The sequence below is a fragment of the Pseudophryne corroboree genome, chromosome 12 (assembly GCF_028390025.1).
Source record: "Pseudophryne corroboree isolate aPseCor3 chromosome 12, aPseCor3.hap2, whole genome shotgun sequence".
Classification (NCBI taxonomy): Eukaryota; Metazoa; Chordata; class Amphibia; order Anura; family Myobatrachidae; genus Pseudophryne; species Pseudophryne corroboree.
Window position 1 is genome coordinate 157,428,963 of NC_086455.1, and position 18,866 is coordinate 157,447,828.

The 18,866-nt window shown below is 49.4% G+C and overlaps 1 protein-coding gene and 1 long non-coding RNA gene across 3 annotated transcripts in view; one reads left to right on the forward strand and one right to left on the reverse strand.

Annotated features, from left to right (window-relative positions):
• The window catches only part of LOC134981074 (uncharacterized), a 304,398-nt gene that overhangs the window by 91,093 nt on the left and 194,439 nt on the right, over window positions 1-18,866 (reverse strand). The window lies entirely within an intron of this gene.
• LOC134981073 (neurexin-3-beta-like) overlaps window positions 7,318-18,866 on the forward strand; it is a 72,742-nt gene continuing 61,193 nt past the window's right edge. For both annotated transcript variants that reach the window (XM_063948216.1, XM_063948217.1), the window contains exon 1: window positions 7,318-7,484. In XM_063948216.1, coding sequence (XP_063804286.1) covers window positions 7,352-7,484 — 133 coding nt within the window. In that variant the 5' untranslated portion in view covers window positions 7,318-7,351. The remainder of the gene's footprint in view (window positions 7,485-18,866) is intronic.

Sequence of the window (18,866 nt, forward strand, 5' to 3'; positions counted from 1 at the left end):
CAGTGCCAGGTGTGCATCGCTGGGTATTACAAGGACGGGTATAAGCCGTATACACAGCGTGCGTACTGTTACTGTATTACTGGGTGACATCAGTACCAGGTGTGCATCGCTGGGTATTACAGGGACGGGTATAAGCTGTATACACAGTGTGCGTACTGTTACTGTATTACTAGGCGTCATCAGTGCCAGGTGTGCATCGCTGGGTATTACAAGGACGGGTATAAGCTGTATACACAGCGTGCGTACTGTTACTGTATTACTGGGTGACATCAGTACCAGGTGTGCATCGCTGGGTATTACAGGGACGCTCATAACCTAACTGGCAGAGCTGGACTGTCCCTGTTTTAACCCCTCAGTCTCTCTCTTCCTTCCCATGTCAGTCTGATTTTCTATATGATTATTTAAAAAGAATCCGTCTGACTTTATAGGTCTATATAGACATTCATACATAAAGTCAATGGGTGGTACGATGACCCTCGCCATTAACCGGTGTGGATGAAATAGTGAATTTACAGTAGAATCTTTAAGACCAAGGAAGCCAGCATGTCGGCACTTAGAAGCCAATCATTGTATGTTTGTTGCGTCGGCTGCCTGGCTCCTGGGAATGGGTCAGATGAGAAGCGCATGCCTGCCGTCTCTGCGGTTGTGTAGACTCAGAGGCATGTCGTAGCTGTATTTGCAGATTGCATGCCCTGCAGGGTGTAACCCATTCATGTCGGCTTCTTAAGAAGGGGTCTGTAATATTTCTGCCAGCGGTGCTGATGAACATGAGCAATGAGTGTTATCAGTGTGCATCGGATGCCTTCAGCCTTCCAGGGTTCATCCACTCATAACCTGTCAATACTTCACGGGCCAATTTATCAACCTGTTCCAGAGGCAGCTGATAATTTATCACCCAGACTCTGCTATTGACTCGGGGCATCGGTCCCTGGGACTACGGCTCCAGTAGCTTTTTATGTGGCAACCCTCCCTGCACATACAGTATGTGTGACTAGTTACCATACAGAGTTCAGGTACCCATCCCTGCCGTGTCTGCCCTCCCTGCAGATCAGCTTGGCACTGTGTATAGGTGCCGCCACGCAGCAAGCGGCTCGTCAGTGATTTCCTGTGTTGCAGTCAAAGTAGAAATTGATTAACCCAAAAGTGCCTAATTACAGAGAGATTCATCATGATCTCCTGACAAGCTTTCTGTAATGGCTGAGCTGCACTAGGGTCCCGCCAGCGCCTGATCTTAATGAGAAATGGATTGCTGCCAGACACTATACAAGGTCTGAGAATTGATTGAGGTGCATCAAGAGGCCTCAGAAGTCTTTCATATGTGTGCTGTAGCCTCCTGCTCCGTGTATAACAAGATGGAGTCAGCTCTTGGCGCTTTACGCATCGGACGGCCGGTGTCTGTAGAATGTTCCTGCATCAAAATAGTTAACGCAAATCCTTCTTCTTCGTATAGGTGTATTACAGGCCACATCGAAGCATCTTCTGGCTCCCTGTTCAGTTTTACCCTGTACGAATAACCCAACCTTAGTAACACTTAGTAAACGTGATGCGTTCATGGTTTTTTTAATTGTACCTTTTCCTGAATAATTAAAGTGCAGAAAATGGCATTGTAGGAACAGGAATTAATTTCACCACTAACTGTAACGTTTTACAGTTTCTTTTGGTGGAAATTTCATTGTTTTTTCTTCTGAATAATTAAAGCTTGGCGTTCTCAAAGATTGGTCTTGTTGGACTGCCAGGAGGTATGTCACTGTCGGAACGGGGCGAGGAGACCCTGGGGATGGTCAGTGTGGAGATAGATTCCCCTGTCCTTCATTCTCTGCCTCCCCTGCCTGAAAGCTTTTCCCCTACTACACAGCCTCAGTGTTCTGTATAGGGAAATATAGCATTGTTTTCTCCCTCATTCCGTCCTCCGTCTCTACCCCCCCCCCCCCCCTTCCCCTTCGTCTCTGTTCCTCGTGCTTCTGATACTCCTGCCTCTGGCCCCTGCTCTCCTAGTCAGGCTGCCCCTGCACTCCAGAGCAAATGGCTGGCGAAAGGCTTTGAAAACCTCTTGTATGATGCATCCTCCAGAATGACTGACTGATCTTTTAGTGTGTGGGTGGTTTGATACGCGCAGATCACAAGGCTGACAAATTTCAGGTAATCATGTGTAATCCACCTCTAATTCCCCAAGTATTCTTCCCGGCTCTTAAGCATGGAATTGCTTTCACGCGGAGAGAGACGGGCATTGCAGGTCTTCTGTCCAAGTCACTCTTATCTGGCCGGCGGTTGTGTAATTCTCGCTAATCTTGCAGCCTTCTGTACTCTGCAATGCGAGTGGCTGAGGATGAGGGGGATATGGGGGATCGTGGTGCTTCCGATTTCTCATATCATTATCCAAGAAGGCAATTTGAGCAAGCGAGGCAAATCCGAAACAGGTGACATGGCCGAGCACTGTGCTAAAAATGAGATGCTGCGTTCAACCAGTTAGATGGTGTTCACCAATGTTGGGCATGTGAGGAGAATGATTACATCCAGAGATTGTGATCGTCCAGACGGTTAATCATACAGGGCAGGGGGTCTGCAGTTTTTTTTGTGTTTGGCTGTAAAACAATAGCTTCCTGTATATAGGCCGAAACGTGATACTCCTCCGCACCTAGAGAAAATGAATGGTGGGATTTCACAAGCCTTGCCGTTGTGACCGTCATTCTGTCATTCTTATTGTGGTGCTGTGAGAACCCAACTGGACACCTGGCAACACAGGGAGAGACGGGACATCATCGCAGCTCAGTGTGGGGATGGAAGAGGGGGAGACGGGGGACACCACCGGAGCTCAGTGTGGGGATGGAAGAGGGGGAGACGGGGGACTCCACCGGAGCTCTGTGTGGGGGTGGAAGAGGGGGAGACGGGGGACACCACCGTAGCTCAGTGTGGGGGTGGAAGAGAGGGAGACGGGGGACTCCACCGAAGTTCAGTGTGGGGATGGAAGAGGGGGAGACGGGGGACACCAGCGGAGCTCAGTGTGGGGATGGAAGAGGGGGAGAAGGGGGACTCCACCGGAGCTCTGTGTGGGGGTGGAAGAGGGGGAGACTGGGCACCACCGAAGCGCAGTGTGGGGATGGAAGAGGGGGAGAAAGGGGACACCACTGGAGCGCAGTGTGGGGATGGAAGAGGGGGAGAAAGGGGACACCACCGTAGCTCAGTGTGGGGGTGGAAGAGGGGGAGACGGGGGACTCCACCGGAGCTCTGTGTGGGGATGGAAGAGGGGGAGACGGGGCACCACCGACGCGCAGTGTGGGGATGGAAGAGGGGGAGAAAGGGGACACCATCGGAGCTCAGTGTGGGGATGGGGGGGAGCGCGCTGGGCTGGCTGCACTGTTACTTACTGCCCGGATGAAGAGCGGTCCGTATGCAAAAAAAAAACTTCCTGTTATGGGGGCATGGTCTTGGGTCCTAGTGCCCTGCGGTAAACCGAGGCAGCTTGGAGCACTGCCCGCCTGCCCTAGCCACACACTGCATGCAACTCGCGGTGGAAAAAAGAGTCTGAAGAGTGCCATGGGGCTCCCTGAACAGCCGGGTCCCATAGCAAGTGTACTCGTTGCACCTACTGCGCGGACCTGTCCAGATTGCCGTACGCAATTGCCTATTCTGCCTATGAGCTACGGCCGGCTCATTGGCCAAGGGGGGAAAGTATCACAAAACACTATGCTCTGCCCCTGACATTTGCTTGCTGGGTCTGTTGTTGGCTCTCTGTAGGGGCCTTCTCTTCCTGCGGGTGATGCTGGCTTCTTGGACTGTCTCAGTTTTCCACTATAGGAGCAGTTGCGCGTATACTCGGAGCATTTACTCCTGAAGCCATGGGACCGCCTGCAGCAGACTCAAATCAAAGTAGCCTCTTTCCTAAACAGTGCTAATCTTAGGTCAGAAAATGAATCTTTGTGAAACTGTGATGGACAGTAGGGTGACATACGGAAAATGACTGTGCAGGGGCAGACGGGGGAGATATGGTACAAAAATGCTGCGGTTATGCAGGAGACTGGGCTGTGGCTCCTGCACAAACAGCCACTTTATTGTGATAGAAGCAGGGCCATATTTGCATTTATGTGATCCGTGGTGCCGTCTGCCTGTGTTTGCCAGATCCCAGATGTCTTCTGAATCTTATCTGCAAGTGCTGCTAGATTGGTCCCTGAGCTGCAGTAACCAGCGCAGCAGCGGCGGATGATACTGTAACATTTATGCTCGGTTGGAATGGAATGTACTCAGGTTCTTACTGTGTGAGATTGGGTCTTGGCAGAGGGACTCGTAATCTTTAACCCCCTCTAGTAAGAAAGGTGTAACAGTGGTGGACAGAGCGGGGTACCTGTGTATGGCTTCCACAGGGTAACGAACAGTTCTTTATACATTCTTCTAACATTAATAACATAGTAACATTAATATCTGATATGCTTTTGAGTTTAGACGGCTTTTGACACGGTATCATGGCCTTTTCTCTTCCAAGTATTATCTGCCTATTCCTTTGGTACTGATTTTATTAATTTAGTAAAATTCTTATATTCCTCCCTCCGCAACTTCACTCCTAATTAACAATATTAGGAGCGATCCTATAATTATGACCCGGGGAACACGTCAAGGATGCTCTTTCCCCTATCCTTTTTGATCTTGACCCTTTACTTCGATTAATTGACTCATGAATGGTATTAAGGTGGGCGAGATTGAAATTAAACTTAATGCTTTTGCGGATGATGTTTTGATATTTCTCTCGAATCCGAAAGTATCCCTACGCCCACTCTTAAATTTATTAAATACTTTTGGTCCAGTTTCTGTGTTTTTGGGTTTTTTTTTAAAATCAATTTTAATAAATCTCAAGCATTGTATCTTAAAAAGGGATTTGTTCACCCTAAATGGGCCGCACCTTTATCTCTTCAATGGGCTAACGGGAAAATGTCATATTTGGGAATTATCCTCCCTAAAAATATTAACTACTTATATAGCTGCAATATAGGCAAAATTGTATCTCTGCTTACCAAAGAATTGGGAGGTCTAAAGGGCCCTACACACTGGCAGATAACACTGCACGATATGAATGTTCTCGTTCATTAATGAATGAGAACTCTGTCATATCGTGCAGTGTGTGGGCACCAACGATGAACGACGCGTGTCCCCACGCTCGTTCATCGTTGGTGCCCCTGTCGCTTATGCATGCAGGCCAATATGGACGAGATTGTCCATATTAGCATGCATTGCTATGGCGCCGGGGGGAGTGAAGAAAATTCACTCTCTCCATCACCTCCCCCCCGCCGCCGAGTCGCCCGTCTGCCGCATCGGCGGTCGGGCAGCTCGGCGGCGGGTCGCCCGGTCTGTAGGGCCCTTAAGTCATCTTCAGCTTTATTATTTAGGGAGAGCAAATTTACCGAGAATGATTGATTTATTTTCCAAAGATCCTATACCCGTTACAGGTGCTTCCTATTCTTTTCTCCAAATCAGACATCTTATCTATAACGAGACTTTCGTAATTTTATATGGAATAATTAAAAGAACTAGAATAAGTATGATTAAATTATACCAAACCAAGAGCAATGGAGGAATGAATTTCCCGGATATATTAACTTACAACTACGCTGCACTATTTCGTTACCTTAAAGATTGGTTGACGACTTGCCAAACCTATGCCACACAAGAACAAAACTTCATGCCTCAAATATCTCTAGTTCCTTTTTCCATCTGACTGATACTGAAATCCCTTTTGATATGTTAAATAATCCTCTCCTTATGTCCACTAGAAAACTGTGGCTACTATTACGCCATAAATATAAAGTAACGCTACTATACATCTACCATTTATTGGCATCGCAAGTTTTTTTGTAATTGGGCAAAGGAGGGTTTATGCACGGTAGGTCAACTCATGAATGAACATACATACAAACCCCTCTCTTATTCTGAGGCTGTGGCTAAATTTCTGGTGATAGGAAGGTCAAATCTTCCATATCTACAAGCCCAACACTATGTGAGCAGTATTTCTAATCTCTTCCTGGCAGGGGATAGGGACAGTCTCCTGGATACTTCTTTACGGACACCCTCTTTAACTAAAGGATTGAGATCCTTTAGATTATTCTAATAAGACTACGGGCCTGGCCTCTCTCAATGGTTGTACACTTCCCATCAATAACAGTGGAGTATTTATTGAAACAACTGGAATACTCGATCACTACCTTCCCAATGGCAAAATTTTCAGAGATGTTTTATAACATTTTCCATCGTGCTTATATTTCTCCGCCTAGAGGGTATCAAATGGGTACTTTGGACAATTCAACGTGTCTTAAGTGCTCTCATGAGTCGGCGGACCTTTTTTATTGTTTTTGGACATGTCCATATATTAAACATTTCTGGCACCAGATTGGTCGCTTCAGTATGGAACATTTAGTTAATTTTATACCACTAACACCTGAATGGGGCGATCTTTGGGATGCTGCCAGCTGATATCCGAATTCCTAGAGGAGTGCGGAAATTGTTGTTAGCAATATCATCGGCATCTCGAAAAACCATTCTGAAATTTTATGGACTCAAACTACTCAACCTTCTATTACATTGTTTAAAGAAAAACTTTATATATTTCATATGGACTGGTTGGAGGCTTCCCTTTAAAAAGAGGCTCGAGTTTTTGGACTCGTGGGAAAGCTACTTGGACGTTCTACCACGTTCCACAAAAGACTCTGTACTAAAATGTTTTGAAAAGACGCTATGGTTTGAGACACGGGTTTTCTTAAACGACCCTCCAATCATCCTTGATGCTTAAATATTTTCATTTCTGTCCTTCGCACTTGTCATTTCTGATATGAGATAAATATGACTTGTTTTATATGCTTTCTTAAGGTGATCCTGACACAGACACATTGATTCACCTATTATGCAATCGTCTTGCTTTATTATCTTATATTTGCTGTTTTATTGAAGCTTCAATGAAATAAAATGTAAAAAAAAAAAAAAAAGTCTTAAAATGAATATTTCTAGTCAACTCTGGTATCTGGATGAAAGATCTCCAATGTCTAGGTAGACGGTCTATAATTCTACAACATATTGTTGACATGTTCAAAAGGTCAGCATGAGAATAGTAGAAACACAGATGGTTCTCCCTTGTACCTGTGTGATATGAAGGCGTCTGCACCTATACGGGTAAGGAGTAAGTGTGAGGCTCCGGTACGGGAGGGTACACCTATACCGCTTTGTGGTCAGGTGCGGTGATGCATGTAATAACGAGGGCAAGGACGTGCGCATTGACGCTGCTCTATTGTAGTTTTCAATATCTTTTTCTTTGTTGTATTCTTTTTCTGCACAGGAGCAGGGCAAAGTTGGCGTCACCTTTAACATTGGGTTAATGGACATCTCCATTCGGGAAGACAGTACCCCAGTTAATGATGGTAAATACCACGTGGTGAAGTACACCCGAAATGGTGGAAATGCAACTCTACAAGTGGACAACTGGCCAGTCAACGAGTACTACCCAGGAGGTAATCGCACTACATTGGTGTTTCCTGTAACACTGTCCAGTGTCCGGAGCAGGACAAAGTTACTGAGCCATGAGTGTAAACCTGGTAAACGTTCCGTTCCCTTCTCTCTCTTCCCTCGGGAAAGATTCCTGCAGGCTGATATAGATGTGAATGGCTCTTGCAGTGAGACAAGTGGAAGGTTGTTACTCAGTGGGCCATGTTTTCAGTAAGGAGGGGAAGGGGGAGGGGGGGGATACACGGGGACTGTATCCGGCTTATCTCCATAATCTGAAGAGTAAATAACTTGTCAAAATGCTTTTGAGTTAAATATTCAAGGACCGTGTAGTAACCTGACAGGGAAGGGATTATATTGTAGTGACAGTCCTCGTGTGGCAGGGAAGGGGGTTACACTGTAGCGAGGATTCCTGTGTGGCCCGGAAGGGGTTACACTGTTGCGAGGTTTCCCGTGTGGCAGGGAAGGGGTTACACTGTTGCGAGGTTTCCCGTGTGGCAGGGAAGGGGTTACACTGTTGCGAGGTTTCCCGTGTGGCAGGGAAGGGGTTACACTGTTGCGAGGTTTCCCGTGTGGCAGGGAAGGGGTTACACTGTAGCGAGGTTTCCCGTGTGGCAGGGAAGGGGTTACACTGTTGCGAGGTTTCCCGTGTGGCAGGGAAGGGTTACACTGTTGCGAGGATTTCCGTGTGGCAGGGAAGGGGTTACACTGTAGCGAGGTTTCCCGTGTGGCAGGGAAGGGGTTACACTGTTGCGAGGTTTCCCATGTGGCAGGGAAGGGGTTATACTGTAGCGAGGTTTCTCATGTGGCAGGGAAGGGGTTACACTGTTGCGAGGATTCCCGTGTGGCAGGGAAGGGGTTACACTGTTGCGAGGTTTCCCGTGTGGCAGGGAAGGGGTTATACTGTAGCGAGGTTTCCCGTGTGGCAGGGAAGGGGTTACACTGTAGCGAGGATTCCTGTGTGGCCCGGAAGGGGTTACACTGTTGCGAGGTTTCCCGTGTGGCAGGGAAGGGGTTACACTGTTGCGAGGTTTCCCGTGTGGCAGGGAAGGGGTTACACTGTTGCGAGGTTTCCCGTGTGGCAGGGAAGGGGTTATACTGTAGCGAGGTTTCCCGTGTGGCAGGGAAGGGGTTACACTGTTGCGAGGTTTCCCGTGTGGCAGGGAAGGGGTTATACTGTTGCGAGGTTTCCCGTGTGGCAGGGAAGGGTTATACTGTAGCGAGGTTTCCCATGTGGCAGGGAAGGGGTTATACTGTAGCGAGGTTTCCCATGTGGCAGGGAAGGGGTTACACTGTAGCGAGGTTTCCCGTGTGGCAGGGAAGGGGTTACACTGTAGCGAGGTTCATCGTGTAGCAGGGAAGGGGTTACACTGTAGCGAGGTTGATTGTGTAGCAGGGAAGGGGTTACACTGTAGCGAGGTTCATCGTGTAGCAGGGAAGGGGTTACTCTGTAGCGAGGTTCATCGTGTAGCAGGGAAGGGGTTACTCTGTAGCGAGGTTCATCGTGTAGCAGGGAAAGGGTTACACTGTAGCGAGGTTCATCGTGTAGCAGGGAAGGGGTTACACTGTAGCGAGGATTCCCGTGTAGCAGGGAAAGGGTTACACTGTTGCGAGGTTTCCCGTGTGGCAGGGAAAGGGTTACACTGTAGCGAGGATTCCCGTGTAGCAGGGAAAGGGTTACACTGTTGCGAGGTTTCCCGTGTGGCCTGGAAGGGGTTACACTGTAGTGAGGAACCCCATGTGGTGAAGAAAGGGTTACACAGTATGTGCTGTGATCTGCTGTATATACGTCTATCATTGTACCAACACCTGGGGGGGAGGGGGGGGGGGTCTGACAACAACTGCTGGGGAGAGATTACCACTATCTGACCTCTTTACAAAATGGATTGTCAGGTCCATTAAATAATTTCAGTACAGTAAGAGAAAGTTATCGCTGGTGATGGCTTGAGAGCCAGAAGGTGTCTGAGATCTCGGCAGAACCCATATACTAATAGTATGGGGTCTACTAGGGCGTCGGGAGAATTGGGGGAAAATGCTATAAAGGGAGGGCGGATCTGGTACTTGCCGTGTGCAGGGAGGGCGGATCTGGTACTTGCCGTGTGCAGGGAGGGCGGATCTGGTACTTGCCGTGTGCAGGGAGGGCGGCTCTGGTACTTGCCGTGTGCAGGGAGGGCGGCTCTGGTACTTGCCGTGTGCAGGGAGGGCGGCTCTGGTACTTGCCGTGTGCAGGGAGGGAGGGCGGCTCTGGTACTTGCCGTGTGCAGGGAGGGAGGGCGGCTCTGGTACTTGCCGTGTGCAGGGAGGGCGGCTCTGGTACTTGCCGTGTGCAGGGAGGGAGGGCGGCTCTGGTACTTGCCGTGTGCAGGGAGGGCGGCTCTGGTACTTGCCGTGTGCATGGAGGGAGGGCGGCTCTGGTACTTGCCGTATGCAGGGAGGGAGGGCGGCTCTGGTACTTGCCGTATGCAGGGAGGGAGGGCGGCTCTGGTACTTGCCGTGTGCAGGGAGGGAGGGCGGCTCTGGTACTTGCCGTGTGCAGGGAGGGAGGGCGGCTCTGGTACTTGCCGTATGCAGGGAGGGAGGGCGGCTCTGGTACTTGCCGTGTGCAGGGAGGGCGGCTCTGGTACTTGCCGTGTGCAGGGAGGGCGGCTCTGGTACTTGCCGTGTGCAGGGAGGGAGGGCGGCTCTGGTACTTGCCGTGTGCAGGGAGGGAGGGCGGCTCTGGTACTTGCCGTGTGCAGGGAGGGAGGGCGGCTCTGGTACTTGCCGTGTGCAGGGAGGGAGGGCGGCTCTGGTACTTGCCGTGTGCAGGGAGGGAGGGCGGCTCTGGTACTTGCCGTGTGCAGGGAGGGAGGGCGGCTCTGGTACTTGCCGTGCAGGGAAGATGGTGTAACATTTCCATCACACAGGCGCACATTGGCGTTTCCAGAAAGACTGCAGAACCCTATGGAAAGCCTGCGAGCAGAGGAGTTAGTACCTGGATGCTAGTCTGGTCTGATTACATTTCCCCCACTGGTGTCTGTGGCCATAGTTATGTAAAATGTTTTCCTTGCTACATGGCAATGAAGCCGTCCGGTATATGGTCATTTCACATATAACTGTAAATGACACGGTCAGTCCACCACTATAAACTATTATCTCCCATTACGGCTGGCGATGGTCTCTTCCTCGTCTGTAGCCCTGGATGTGATGCAGAGGATACAGTGATGTGCGAGTTCCCTGCCAATGTACCCGGAGCGTAGCCCTTGCAGAGCTGTCAATCACTGCAGCTGAGGACATGGGGTTACGGTGTCAGTGCCCCATGTATTTCATACATAGAAATTAGCCATGTAATATACGGTCAGTGCAGCCTCTGTGTGACATCATGTAGGTAGCAAAGCGTTTTGGTGACTTGCTGTATTCTCTTCCCTTCTTATTCTGCCCATGGCTGTCGACTTCGGTTTAGTATAGTTCCAATTAGCGCTGCGGGCTCGGCGAGATGCGCTCCCCACGGGCTGTGTTGCCACTCTGAGTGTTGTGGACACCCACGAGTGGGAATAGTCCCTTTTAGTCTGCATGCCGACTGTTGGATTTGTGAGGGTTCGGGGTGTATGGGGAGGTCATGTGACCTCCGGTCACACAACTACATCCCCTGGTAACCTACAGTTAGAGCACAGTTTCCAAAACTCCGCCATTACAGGACAGGTTTTAAGGCTAGCCTTGCTTGAGTCCAGATGGTTAAATCACATTGACTGATGTACTAATAGTCACCTGTGTTCAAGCAGGACTGTCCTTAAAAAATCTGGACTGTAAAGACGGAGTTTGGAGTATCTGATCACTGCAGATGTTGACCTTGCCAGCACTATGTGCACACAGACCTGTACAAGCCGTGAGACTGTGCTGTAATGAGAGACCTCAGTAAGGCTTGTGTTAGTACATACTGAACGTGTTAGGGCAGTAATATGGAATGGGCTCAGTCAGATCTCTATGATCAGCGATAACTCCTAAAAACAAAAGGACACCATTAAAGGCTGGTATTTGTGTGCACCTTTATATGACAGCAGCTTACGGCTATTATATACAGTTACCTGTACATTGCATCCTCCCAGTCTGCACAAGGCAGGAATAGTGACGCCTATATTGCGCCAATGTTCAGTGCTCAGGAGACAAATTCATCTCTTTTGTTATGTGGGTTCCAATGTATAGTTCAACAGTGTCTAGGTCGGCAGGTAAGACACAGTGCTTAATGTCGACGGGCACAAAAGGTCTACGTGACAGAGGTTGACACAAGTTTAGTTTTTATGTTTCTCTATCGTCCTAGTGGATGCTGGGGTTCCTGAAAGGACCATGGGGAATAGCGGCTCCGCAGGAGACAGGGCACAAAAAGTAAAGCTTTCCGATCAGGTGGTGTGCACTGGCTCCTCCCCCTATGACCCTCCTCCAAGCCTCAGTTAGATTTTTGTGCCCGGCCGAGAAGGGTGCAATCTAGGTGGCTCTCCTAAAGAGCTGCTTAGAGAAAGTTTAGCTTAGGTTTTTTATTTTACAGTGAGTCCTGCTGGCAACAGGATCACTGCAACGAGGGACTTAGGGGAGAAGAAGTGAACTCACCTGCGTGCAGGATGGATTGGCTCTTGGCTACTGGACATCAGCTCCAGAGGGACGATCACAGGTACAGCCTGGATGGTCACCGGAGCCTCGCCGCCGGCCCCCTTGCAGATGCTGAAACATGAAGAGGTCCAGAATCGGCGGCAGAAGACTCCTCAGTCTTCTAAAGGTAGCGCACAGCACTGCAGCTGTGCGCCATTTTCCTCTCAGCACACTTCACACGGCAGTCACTGAGGGTGCAGGGCGCTGGGAGGGGAGCGCCCTGGGAGGCAAATGAAAACCTATTTGGCTAAAAAATACCTCACATATAGCCTCCGGGGGCTATATGGAGATATTTAACCCCTGCCAGAATACACTAAAGAGCGGGAGACGAGCCCGCCGAAAAAGGGGCGGGGCCTATCTCCTCAGCACACAGCGCCATTTTCCTTACACAGCTCCGCTGGTCAGGACGGCTCCCAGGTCTCTCCCCTGCACTGCACTACAGAAACAGGGTAAAACAAGAGAGGGGGGGCAAAATAGTGGCAAAAATTATATTATAAAAGCAGCTATACAGGGAGCACTTATTATAAGGCTATCCCTGTCATATATAGCGCTTTTGGTGTGTGCTGGCAAACTCTCCCTCTGTCTCCCCAAAGGGCTAGTGGGGTCCTGTCTTCGTTAAGAGCATTCCCTGTGTGTCGGTACGTGTGTGTCGACATGTATGAGGACGATATTGGTGTGGAGGCGGAGCAATTGCCAAATATGGGGATGTCACCTCCTAGGGGGTCGACACCAGAATGGATGCCTTTATTTATGGAATTACGGGATAGTGTCAACACGCTAAAGCAGTCGTTTGACGACATGAGACGGCCGGACAATCAGTTAGTGCCTGTCCAGGCGCCTCAAACACCGTCAGGGGCTGTAAAACGCCCTTTGCCTCAGTCGGTCGACACAGACCCAGACACAGGCACTGATTCCAGTGGCGACGGTGACGAATCAACCGTATTTTCCAGTAGGGCCACACGTTATATGATTTTGGCAATGAAGGAGGCGTTACATTTAGCTGATACTACAGGTACCACTAAACAGGGTATTATGTGGGGTGTGAAAAAACTACCTATAGTTTTTCCTGAATCAGAAGAACTAAATGATGTATGTGATGAAGCGTGGGTTGCCCCCGATAAAAAGATGCTAATTTCAAAGAAGTTATTGGCTTTATACCCTTTCCCGCCAGAGGTTAGGGCGCGCTGGGAAACACCTCCTAGGGTGGACAAGGCGCTCACACGCTTATCTAAACAAGTGGCGTTACCCTCTCCTGAGACGGCCGCACTTAAAGATCCAGCAGATAGGAGGATGGAAAATATCCAAAAAAGTATATACACACATACAGGTGTTATGCTACGACCAGCTATAGCGACAGCCTGGATGTGCAGTGCTGGAGTAGCTTGGTCAGAGTCCCTGATTGAAAATATTGATACCCTGGATAGGGACAATGTTTTACTGTCTTTAGAGCAAATAAAGGATGCATTTCTTTATATGCGTGATGCACAGAGGGATATCTGCACACTGGCATCACGGGTAAGTGCTATGTCCATTTCGGCCAGAAGAAGTTTATGGACGCGACAGTGGTCAGGCGATGCGGACTCAAAACGGCATATGGAAGTTTTGCCGTATAAAGGGGAGGAGTTATTTGGAGTCGGTCTATCAGATTTGGTGGCCACGGCTACAGCCGGGAAATCCACCTTTTTACCTCAAGCTACTCCCCAACAGAAAAAGACACCGACTTTTCAACCGCAGCCCTTTCGTTCCTTTAAAAACAAGAGAGCAAAGGGATATTCATATCTGCCACGAGGCAGAGGAAGGGGGAAGAGACACCAACAGGCAGCTCCTTCCCAGGAACAGAAGCCCTCCCCCGCTTCTACAAAAGCCTCAGCATGACGCTGGGGCTTCTCAAGCGGACTCGGGGGCGGTGGGCGGTCGTCTCAAGAATTTCAGCGCGCAGTGGGCTCACTCGCAGGTAGATCCCTGGATCCTGCAGATAATATCTCAGGGGTACAGGTTGGAACTAGAGACAGATCCGCCTCGCCGTTTCCTGAAGTCTGCTTTACCAACGTCCCCCTCCGAAAGGGAGACGGTTTTGGAAGCCATTCACAAGCTGTACTCTCAGCAGGTGATAGTCAAGGTACCTCTTCTACAACAGGGAAAGGGGTATTATTCCACTCTATTTGTGGTACCGAAGCCGGACGGCTCGGTAAGACCTATTCTAAATCTGAAGTCCTTGAACCTGTACATAAAGAAGTTCAAGTTCAAAATGGAGTCACTCAGAGCAGTGATAGCGAACCTGGAAGAAGGGGACTTTATGGTGTCCTTGGACATCAAGGATGCGTACCTCCACGTTCCAATTTACCCCTCACACCAGGGGTACCTCAGGTTCGTTGTACAAAACTGTCACTATCCGTTTCAGACGCTGCCGTTCGGATTGTCCACGGCACCTCGGGTCTTTACAAAGGTAATGGCCGAGATGATGATTCTTCTTCGAAGAAAAGGCGTATTAATTATCCCATACTTGGACGATCTCCTAATAAGGGCAAGGTCCAGAGAACAGCTAGAGATGGGATTAGCACTGTCTCAAGAAGTGCTAAAACAGCACGGCTGGATTCTGAATATTCCAAAATCCCAGTTAATGCCGACAACTCGTCTGCTGTTCCTAGGGATGATTCTGGACACTGTTCAGAAAAAGGTTTTTCTCCCGGAGGAAAAAGCCAAGGAGTTATCCGAGCTTGTCAGGAACCTCCTAAAACCAGGAAAGGTGTCTGTACATCAATGCACAAGAGTCCTGGGAAAAATGGTGGCTTCTTACGAAGCAATTCCATTCGGCAGATTCCATGCACGAATTTTCCAGAGGGATCTGTTGGACAAATGGTCAGGGTCGCATCTTCAGATGCACCAGCGGATAACCCTGTCTCCAAGGACAAGGGTATCTCTTCTGTGGTGGTTGCAGAGTGCTCATCTATTGGAGGGCCGCAGATTCGGCATACAGGATTGGATCCTGGTGACCACGGACGCCAGCCTGAGAGGCTGGGGAGCAGTCACACAAGGAAGAAACTTCCAGGGAGTGTGGACGAGCCTGGAAACGTCTCTTCACATAAACATTCTGGAACTAAGAGCAATCTACAATGCTCTAAGCCAGGCAGAACCTCTGCTTCAAGGAAAACCGGTGTTGATCCAGTCGGACAACATCACGGCAGTCGCCCATGTAAACAGACAGGGCGGCACAAGAAGTAGGAGTGCAATGGCAGAAGCTGCAAGGATTCTTCGCTGGGCAGAGAATCATGTGATAGCACTGTCAGCAGTGTTCATCCCGGGAGTGGACAACTGGGAAGCAGACTTCCTCAGCAGACACGACCTTCACCCGGGAGAGTGGGGACTTCATCCGGAGGTCTTCCACATGCTGGTAACCCGTTGGGAAAGACCAATGGTGGACATGATGGCGTCTCGCCTCAACAAAAAACTGGACAGGTATTGCGCCAGGTCAAGAGATCCGCAGGCAATAGCTGTGGACGCGCTGGTAACGCCTTGGGTGTACCAGTCGGTGTATGTGTTTCCTCCTCTGCCTCTCATACCAAAAGTATTGAGAATTATACGGCAAAGAGGCGTAAGGACGATACTAGTGGTTCCGGATTGGCCAAGAAGGACTTGGTACCCGGAACTTCAAGAGATGATCACGGAAGATCCGTGGCCTCTACCTCTAAGGAGGGACTTGCTTCAGCAGGGTCCCTGTCTGTTTCAAGACTTACCGCGGCTGCGTTTGACGGCATGGCGGTTGAACGCCGGATCCTAAAGGAAAAAGGCATGCCGGAAGAAGTCATTCCTACTTTGATTAAAGCAAGGAAGGAAGTAACCGTGCAACACTATCACCGCATTTGGCGAAGATATGTTGCGTGGTGCGAGGATCGGAGTGCTCCGACGGAGGAATTTCAACTGGGTCGATTCCTACATTTCCTGCAATCAGGATTGTCTATGGGTCTCAAATTGGGATCTATTAAGGTTCAAATTTCGGCCCTGTCGATTTTCTTTCAAAAAGAATTGGCTTCAGTTCCTGAAGTCCAGACTTTTGTTAAGGGAGTGCTGCATATACAGCCTCCTGTGGTGCCTCCAGTGGCACCGTGGGATCTCAATGTGGTTTTGGAATTTCTAAAAATAAGAATTTACTTACCGATAATTCTATTTCTCGGAGTCCGTAGTGGATGCTGGGGTTCCTGAAAGGACCATGGGGAATAGCGGCTCCGCAGGAGACAGGGCACAAAAAAGTAAAGCTTTACTAGGTCAGGTGGTGTGCACTGGCTCCTCCCCCTATGACCCTCCTCCAGACTCCAGTTAGGTACTGTGCCCGGACGAGCATACACAATAAGGGAGGCATTTTGAATCCCGGGTAAGACTCATACCAGCCACACCAATCACACCGTACAACTTGTGATCTAAACCCAGTTAACAGTATGACAACAGAAAGGGCCTCTTAAAGATGGCTCCTTAACAATAACCCGAATTAGTTAACAATAACTATGTACAAGTATTGCAGATAATCCGCACTTGGGATGGGCGCCCAGCATCCACTACGGACTCCGAGAAATAGAATTATCGGTAAGTAAATTCTTATTTTCTCTATCGTCCTAAGTGGATGCTGGGGTTCCTGAAAGGACCATGGGGATTATACCAAAGCTCCCAAACGGGCGGGAGAGTGCGGATGACTCTGCAGCACCGAATGAGAGAACTCCAGGTCCTCCTTTGCCAGGGTATCAAATTTGTAAAATTTTACAAACGTGTTCTCCCCCGACCACGTAGCTGCTCGGCAGAGTTGTAATGCCGAGACCCCTCGGGCAGCCGCCCAAGATGAGCCCACCTTCCTTGTGGAGTGGGCTTTTACAGTTTTAGGCTGTGGCAGGCCTGCCACAGAATGTGCAAGTTGAATTGTGTTACAAATCCAACGAGCAATCGACTGCTTAGAAGCAGGTGCGCCCAACTTGTTGGGTGCATACAATATAAACAGCGAGTCAGATTTTCTGACTCCAGCCGTCCTTGCAATGTATATTTTTAAGGCTCTGACAACGTCCAACAACTTGGAGTCCTCCAAGTCGCTAGTGGCCGCAGGCACCACAATAGGTTGGTTCAGATGAAATGCTGATACCACTTTAGGGAGAAAATGCGGACGAGTCCGCAGTTCTGCCCTATCCGAATGGAAGATTAGATAAGGACTTTTATAAGATAAAGCCGCCAATTCAGATACTCTCCTGGCAGAGGCCAGGGCTAGTAACATAGTCACTTTCAATGTGAGATATTTCAAATCCACCTTTTTCAATGGTTCAAACCAATGGGATTTGAGGAAATCTAAAACTACATTTAGATCCCACGGTGCCACCGGAGGCACCACAGGAGGCTGTATATGCAGTACTCCCTTGACAAAAGTCTGGACCTCAGGGACAGAGGCCAATTCTTTTTGGAAGAATATTGACAGGGCCGAAATTTGAACCTTAATGGATCCCAATTTGAGACCCATAGATAATCCTGATTGCAGGAAATGTAGGAAACGACCCAGTTGGAATTCCTCCGTCGGAACCCTCCGATCCTCGCACCACGCTACATATTTTCGCCAAATGCGGTGATAATGTTTCACGGTGACTTCCTTCCGTGCCTTAATCAAGGTAGGAATGACTTCTTCTGGAATGCCTTTCCCTTTTAGGATCTGGCGTTCAACCGCCATGCCGTCAAACGCAGCCGCGGTAAGTCTTGAAAAAGACAGGGACCCTGCTGTAGCAGGTCCCTTCTCAGAGGTAGAGGCCACGGTTCGTCCGTGAGCATCTCTTGAAGTTCCGGATACCAAGTCCTTCTCGGCCAATCCGGAACCACTAGTATTGTTCTTACTCTTCTTTGCCGTATGATCTTCAATACCTTTGGTATGAGCGGCAGAGGAGGAAACACATACACTGACTGGTACACCCAAGGAGTTACCAGTGCGTCCACAGCTATTGCCTGTGGATCTCTTGACCTGGCGCAATATTTGTCCAGTTTCTTGTTGAGGCGAGACGCCATCATGTCTACAATTGGTCTTTCCCAACGGTCTATTAACATGTTGAAGACTTCTGGATGTAGACCCCACTCTCCCGGATGAAGATCGTGTCTGCTGAGGAAGTCTGCTTCCCAGTTGTCCACGCCCGGGATGAACACTGCTGACAGTGCTATCACGTGATTCTCCGCCCAGCGAAGAATCTTGGCAGCTTCTGCCATTGCACTCCTGCTTCTTGTGCCGCCCTGCCTGTTTACATGGGCGACCGCCGTGATGTTGTCCGACTGAATCAACACCGGCTTTCCTTGCAGGAGAAGTTCCGCCTGGCTTAGAGCATTGTAGATTGCTCTTAGTTCCAGAATGTTTATGTGAAGAGACTTTTCCAGACTCGTCCATACTCCCTGGAAGTTTCTTCCTTGTGTGACTGCTCTCCAGCCTCTCAGGCTGGCGTCCGTGGTCACCAGGATCCAATCCTGAATGCCGAATCTGCGGCCTTCTAATAGGTGAGCCTTCTGCAACCACCACAGAAGTGACACCCTTGTCTTTGGTGACAGGGTTATTCGCAGGTGCATCTGCAGATGCGACCCTGACCATTTGTCCAACAGATCCCTTTGGAATATTCTTGCATGGAATCTGCCGAATGGAATTGCTTCGTAAGAAGCCACCATTTTTCCCAGGACTCTTGTGCATTGATGTACTGACACTTTTCCTGGTTTTAGGAGGTTCCTGACCAGATCGGATAACTCCTTGGCTTTTTCCTCTGGAAGGA